Genomic DNA, 7,528 nt, shown 5'->3' with positions numbered 1-7,528 from the left:
GCTGCCGGTGTTCTGGCAGTAGAAGGAAGATTGATAACTGGGGAGTAGTGTTTGGTATTGGATATGGGCAGTAGCATAGGAGTATAGGTGTCAGACAACGAGTCTGCTTAGGAGGGGAGAATAGCGAGGAAAGTGATAAGGCCTGTTAGGTGACGGCGTAGTCGTAGCGAAGCAGCGGATATAAAGGCACGGTGAAGGATGATGATGTATTGATCGTTGACCCCCCTTCCTCGTTCTACGAGGAAGACGGTTACTTATATGACCTCTCCCGTTCTAATGGCCCTGACAATAGACAACACACGAGTATAGACGACATGGTGGGCATATTGTCTCTACATAACTAGGTCCTATCAAACTTGACCTTGGACCTCTCGGTCCTCGGATAAGTATATCCAATGATATCTTCTAAACCAGAAGTGAGATGCATAGACATTCAAGTGGCTAAAGACTACAGTAGTGACCCAATCATGAATCATATGGACGTCGGGATTGTTATTACACGAAAACAGGCTAATTTTACTTGAATTTCTATAGGACTATGCATTTTGTTGGTCGCGCAGGCATGATATTGGTTTTATCTCATAACTAGCGCCCAGCATGAACGTGAATGCACCTCACGAGTCACAGGTGATGGGGGAGGTGGTTTACTGGGGGCACTAACCACGGGAGAGAAAAACAAATGGAGAAAAATCAATACTATTTCGGCTGGCAAGGAATCACCATTGGGAAGGTCTGCCATACTGCTTTTTTTCCTCAGCCGCTGACTTTTTTGCTAGTACTCTTCTAAATCCCGGCTTATTGAGGGCCAGGAGAACCGTGGTTTCCAACAAAGGATATCTGCAAATCGGAGTCTATCTTATCTATCAAATGGGCCTAGTCGAATTGCGTCGTAATCTAAGTAGTGTACATAATTATTGAGCCTGGTATGGTCATTTCTCAGCCCACCTAACAGTGTTTTGGGTGCGAATTAGAGACCCTGGTTTTTGAACTCCCCGCATTGCCACAAACAAATGCATCCTAGGACGATCGCAACGCCTTCCGGGTTCAGGACTTCATGTATGGCCTCAGCGACATCCTTTATCAACAGTTCTCGTATCTGGATTTGGCGTGCATACAATTCCGTGATGCGTGTCGGTTTCGAAAAGCTGAGGATATATCACCGATTTTCCCCTCCCCTTCTTGGCGGGTCTCTATGCCCACGGGCACAGATGTCCTTTATCACAAAAAGCCGACGCGCATGCAGCGCAGCTTCTTTGAGATCACAATGCAGGAAGCATATATGCCTGGTCGGTGTGAGAACCGGCGCAGCTAAGCGCCAGGTCTCAACCAGTCAGAGATCATATCAGACAACCGTTTCAGAGAGTAGCCTGCGAGAAGACCGGAGCTCTTCTGTGCAATATCACAGTACGATACATGATTCCTACTGTGAGAGACGAAAGTCGAGCTACATGTACGTCGTGAAAATCGTCGGGGGTGGAAACTTGCGTGAGCATCCCGTCCATGCATCCCGTCCATGCATGTGTCCATGCATGTGCTGTCATTTATCAGAAAATTGGATGGAAAAAGAAAGGAAATAATGCAGTCGTCCAATGACATATAAAAACCTCGAATTCATATCTTAATTGTATCGTCGATTTCCAGAGTCACTCGGTACGGAACCTACCCCTCAGCATAAATAAATACGATGCCCAGTCTTCTCACCAGACATCTCTACAGGACAGAGTAAATTCAAGGAGTAGAGCATACCTTACACTGCTCATAATGAACTTTTTCAAATGCTGTGTTCCGAGTATCCCTGACGACTCGCCGCAATGGAAGGAGGGGCATACAATCGTTGTTGAAAGCCCCGTCGTGCGGGCTTATAGTGACGATCCTGCAGCGCAGATTCTCCAGATCCTTAGAACGGCTGATGAATCGAACAAGGACCTTGAAGAACGACTGAAGTCTGTGATTTCAGTGGCTAGCATAACGGATGCGATTGCCGAGAGGATCCTCCGAGGTATTGAAGACATTATTCAGCGAAGTGCCCAGGTGGCCGATGCAATGAACAAAGCAATAAAGCGCGCCACCGATATGGCTCGGGAGTTTTCTCACGAACACCCCTATTATACGACACTCATCGCAGCCGGAACCATTATCGCTCTGGGCGTGCTAGTGTGCCTCGCCCCTTGGGTCGTCGAGGCTCTTGGGTTTGCTTCACGTGGACCTCGAGCTGGTGAGATTTTGTCCCAAACATTTGCAACGGACAGAGGATTGATCGTTTCTAGGGAGCTTCGCTGCTCGTTGGATGAGCAGTATTGGAAATGTTCATAAGGGTTCGATTTACAGTTATCTTCAAAGACTGGGAATGGTTTGGCATGGATGACCACAACGAGGTATCAATAAAAAAAAGTGGGATCGGCATCAAACACAGGGAGGGGCGCAGCCCCCTACATTCTTCTCCACTATTACCTGATACTACATGCATAATTGCTCCATACAAATCTGATGACGCGACTTCAATTAATATTCCAAGCAAGCTCCATCTATTACCGTCACCAAAATACTTCTAGAGAATATACTCGGGAAATAAATCCAAGATGTTATTTTCAATCAAACGGTATTCTCCAAAACACTGCCATCGCTCTCCTCCCATGGATGTGTCTTCTCAATAGATCGAATCAACATTTCGTGATGGGGCGAGCGGGGCTTCACCGAGTTCTGATACGGTTCAGGACGGCTGATGATACCTGGCGTAAACTTGATCGTTGGCTCAATTTCTTTATCGCCCTGGACCTCCTTGCCAATATCAAAGACAGCGAGAACCTGCGCAACATTGAGGTATAAAGAGTTATCAGCGAGGTTGCGCCCGGGGCAGACACGGCGACCAAAACCAAAAATCAACGTGCGTGGGTCAGGCGCAGGCTCGTGGCCGTCTTTCGCAAGGAAGCGCTCAGGGTTAAACGACATGGGGTCCTCATAGACTTCTGGATCGTGCGTAAAGTGCCTGGTAAATATCAAGCATGAGCCTACAGCCCAACATCATCCGAGCATTAGATCAGTTCACCCACCAGATATTCGCAAACAAAATGGACCCTTTGGGAATAAAGTAACCCTCGAAAATATCGTCTTCCGTGCTTGTGTGAGGGAGACCCATGGGGCCGACTGGATGCCAACGAAGAACTTCCTTAACAGTGGCCTCAACATAGGGAAGGTTCTCGCGGTCGGCAAACGTAGGCAGGCGGTCTTGGCCCACTACCCTGTCGATTTCCTCCTGCGCCTTGCGTTGCACTTCTGGATAGACAGTCATAGCTAAGAAGAAGCATGAGATGGTGGACACGATCTGAAGGATGTTAGAATCAAATTATGGAGCCACGAGCCAAGATTGGAGCTCACCGTGTCAGAGCCGGCCGTGTATAGAGACAGGGCCGACCATTTGTTGATGAATCTCTTCTCTTCATTAGTATTGTCGGCCTCGATGAGGCGCGAAAGGAATGAGCTTCGGTCACTTCCCTGCGCCAGGAGGTGATTGACAAAGACGTAAGGCTTCTCGACCACGTCGGTCAGCTCAGCTCCCCATTTGTGAGCCGTTTTTTTAAACCCCATTCCAGGGATCCATTCTGGCAAGTATCTCACTGTCGCATGTTAGAGAACCATACTCAACAAGCTAGGACAGAGGAGTCAGTGATAGGTATACACTGACAGGATGGGAGCATGTCGACCATGAAAGCACCGGGGACGGCGGCCACGGAAAATTTGTCCATGGCATCCACGAGCATGTCGACAAGCAAGTCATTCTTGAACGGCTCCGTTGTATACCCATAGGCAATCTTAAGAATGACGGACCCTGCTTCCCTAAAACTCAACATGTAAGTAGCAGCCAATAAAAGAATCTTCATCAGGGTCGCAAACGCACTTTTGAATATGGGGGACTAGATCTTCGGGCTGGTCCAGGAGGTGTAGCAAGAAATGGCCCACTTCAGCCTCCTGGAGGCTGTGGAATTGTGATGCAGCAGGTTTGGTTCCAATTATGCGGTTCATGTGCATCCGGTATGTTCGTAATCGATCGTTGTAGGGCAATAGCGCAAGTGAGTTGTCCCAACCGATCCTATGATACCATTACCATTGTTATTTCCATCATACGCCAAACTTCGTAACTAGTCTTACATTTCGCCGGCAAATGTTTGCTTCGGCCTAGAAGAATGCTTGGAGGACCTTTTCTCAAGCAACTCCGCCGCAATTTGAGCATCATTGATGATGACCATCGTTGTCCCCATGACGGTGACGGATGAGATTGGGCCTATTTAAAACGAATAGCATGATGGATTAGCTTGAGCACCCCTACTACACGAGAAGTATGTAAGACTGGTTTCGACGAACCATACTTGCGCTTGTGATCCAACCAGTGATAGGCCTCAAGGACCCCGGGTTGGGGTAGGTCGCTAATGTTTCCGAGAAGCGGGAAACCCCTTGGCCCGGGGGGCTTCGGCGGCCGGGACCAGGTCTTGAGAAGCTGAAGGAAAAAATAGACAGTTCCCAAGCCAATTCCAAGGCTCAGGAGTACCGACATAATCGCCATTGCTACGGGAAGGAGGCTTAGCGGTCTGTCAGACAACGAGTCTGCTTAGGACGGGAGAGTAGCGAGGTAAGTGATAAGGTCTACTAAGTGACGGCGTAGTCGTAGCGAAGCAGTGGATATAAAGGCGCGGTAGGGGATGAGGATATATTAATCGTTGACCCCCCCAACCCCCTCTCTCCATTATAGAACGAGACAGGCAGTTACTTATATAACCTCTTCCGTCCCGATGGCTCCACCTTAGTAGGCTTCTTCTAATGGCCCTGACTGTCACGAAGTGAGACATGCAGAGGGATAATGTGCCATACTCCTCCCTCCATAGAAAAATAGCTGCGGGTCGGGGATTTCCGAACTACCTGTACCCAACCGAGGTCTCCTGAGGAGACCTGGAACAGACACACACAACACATACACAACAAGTTGATGCCTCCACAACCGAATTACGTGACACTGATATAGTTTTCGTGGTAGGTACGAGTGTTGATAACGTGCTTGCCACAGTGGTCTGATTCACTATGTGACATGCATCAACTCCACACACACGCTGTGACGTTGGGTTCAACTCTGAGCTACAGGATAGAGAGAGATGTCGCTTTATGTTGGCGAGGCTGTTAGGGTATCGAACTAAGTATTATAGGTCTCTTGTGAGTTCATAGTATGGAAGTAAGGCAGACGTTTAATGTCATACTTTTTGGGTGTGTTTAGAGTGACCCAAAAAGCAGAGATGTCCTTGAGTGTTAGATTTGACAAGGACCGTGTCGGATCTAACGAAGGGAGAATGGGATCTAACACTTATAAGAAACTTCTCTCGAGTAGTATTAGTTATAGTCGTAGGAATCAACCATTAATAGGTTAAGGGATGAGGAGGCATTAGTGAGAACACACTACTAACACGCTCACGTACGTTAAAGGTAGGTAAGGTATTGTGTGGTATCAAATTCTTGTTTTTCTTATAATCGTGGCGACGGACTCGACGGTTTCATGGTCGAGTCCCGCTTATCTAATCTAGGAGTAGTTTTTCTATGACACTTAACATAGGGTGTGTCCTTATCTAAGACTAAATCTAACCTCTTATTGTCACGACTAGGTCTAGCGTGCGGCCGGCGAGAGCGGTCGTATCACGTGATCAAGGAAGATGTTGGGATAAGCAGCTGAGTCATCAGTCGGAACAGGTTGTTCCGGTCCGATCAACTGCCCCGAGCGATAAAAGGCCACGTTTATAGTTCTAATTACCCCTATATAATTATTATTATGAAAATTATTAAAATAACACTTAAATAACCCCAATTCCTATATATATGACCTGTTTAATACAATCATCCACTTATATCCACTGGATTATTCCCCTTCCAATCTGGTAACTTAGAGGAGCTTTTTGCCGACGTTATTCTGCCGCTCCGTCTGACAGAAGACCGCACTATCTTCCCCTTGCCTCGCTTATATCATTCCGACGACGGCTCGTGGATCACGGTGATCCCTTGCGTGGCTCACCGTGATCTTGTTACAGCCCGTCATGCGGCCTTCACGTGCACTTCACCTTTTCTCTTACTCATCACCACATTCCTTTACACCAATAACGCGTTCATTTAAATCATTTAATGATCGCAATGATCGCCCCCGCGATCACCGCCCAACCCAAATAATCACCTAGTATATACTAAACCCAATTCCATAGCCTAGTCATTCTTACCCAGCTATTAATAACAAAGTCAACGCTTCTATTGAAACCCCAGTTCCTTCAACAGTAGCACCTACGACTGTGACTGCCTCATTGCTCGGTACGACATCCTAACTGTCTCGCCAACATAAACGACTTCATCTCTGGCTACCCTGTAGCTTAGAGTTGAGCCCAACCGGCACACTCATCCAGTTTCCCAAAACACAAAATCTAATATACAGGTGTTCTTATCGCGTTTAAACCTGTACCGTTAACCTGACTGATTGAAATGGACAATTACACATCTGCCGTGTACTGCAGCGTCATCCAGTGCAACATGTTCATCTTACAGCTGAGGATTGTTGGTCAATCGGGCCTTGTTACAAACAGTATCAATATGAAGAAAAATTTAAAATATACAAGCAGGTCTTATGAAGACTTGGTACGGATTTTATTTCAGATTGTTTCATTAGTAATTCCAAGGCAGCATAAAATAAATAAACGTAGTCTACGGTGCCCATGGGGCCGAGCCACAATGATGGAAGGAAGGTATAGATATATTAGACTCTTGATTTCATACAAAAAAAGAGATGTTCTCTTTCAGTATGTCTTGTGGTCTGCCAGTCGTGTGTAGGTTCTTGGATGTTGTTGTTTATGCTAGATCCGACGTTATTATAGTCGAGTCCCACTTACCTAAGCTATGAGTGAAATACACAGTAAAAGTATGACTCTTGAGCCATAAATACAGGACGAAAGTGACCCTTAATTGTCGTCCGGTGGAAAAGCCGCTTTACAGGACAGCTTGAACGCAAGCTGGATACACGAAGTCATGTGTAACAGTGGAGGCAGGGAGGGGCTGTATCGGGCTCCAGCGGCTACATACATCCCGAACACCAGGACATGCCCCCCGGATGTTGACATCACCGATGAACAAATTAAATTGTCTTAAAGGCTTAGACTTCTAGTAAACCTATAAAGGAACCTATTGGGAGGTTCCTTAATGAAAGCACCCTCTACGAATGTGCGCAGAATCCACTGGAACGAGATGCCACATTGAGTCTTTGTACCTGTACAGTGACAGGTCACGGCCGGTTTCTTCATGCGGTTCCGTTGTAAGAGAGCTTTAGTCTATTGCTGTGCCATCTGGGGGTGGAAATGTATGGTGTTTCTTCATGATTCGAACGTATATATATGTACTCTAAATGTATTGAAGTGTACTTCTTAATGCTTTACTTCTAGATCCATATTTCAATTTCCCGGAAGCTAACTTCTCTTGCTACATGTTTTAGAGAGAAATCCCACATGGTCATTGTAAC

At 46.7% G+C, this 7,528-nt stretch overlaps 1 protein-coding gene across 1 annotated transcript; it reads right to left on the bottom strand.

Moving 5' to 3' along the window:
* Window positions 1-2,592: 2,592 nt before the first annotated feature.
* Window positions 2,593-4,277, bottom strand: GMORB2_2609 (Cytochrome P450; the record flags this gene model as incomplete). The annotated part of the gene is made up of 6 exons (XM_035464588.1): window positions 2,593-2,986; window positions 3,051-3,322; window positions 3,376-3,614; window positions 3,683-3,834; window positions 3,896-4,087; window positions 4,147-4,277. Coding segments are annotated over 6 exons (1,380 nt in total), but the record flags the coding sequence as incomplete, so codon positions are not given.
* Between the last annotated feature and the right edge of the window lie 3,251 nt (window positions 4,278-7,528).

The sequence above is a fragment of the Geosmithia morbida genome (genome assembly GCF_012550715.1).
Source record: "Geosmithia morbida isolate 1262 chromosome Unknown scaffold_14, whole genome shotgun sequence".
Taxonomy (NCBI): Eukaryota; Fungi; Ascomycota; class Sordariomycetes; order Hypocreales; family Bionectriaceae; genus Geosmithia; species Geosmithia morbida.
Note: the sequence above shows the minus strand (reverse complement) of the source record. Positions and strands in the feature narration are given on the sequence as shown.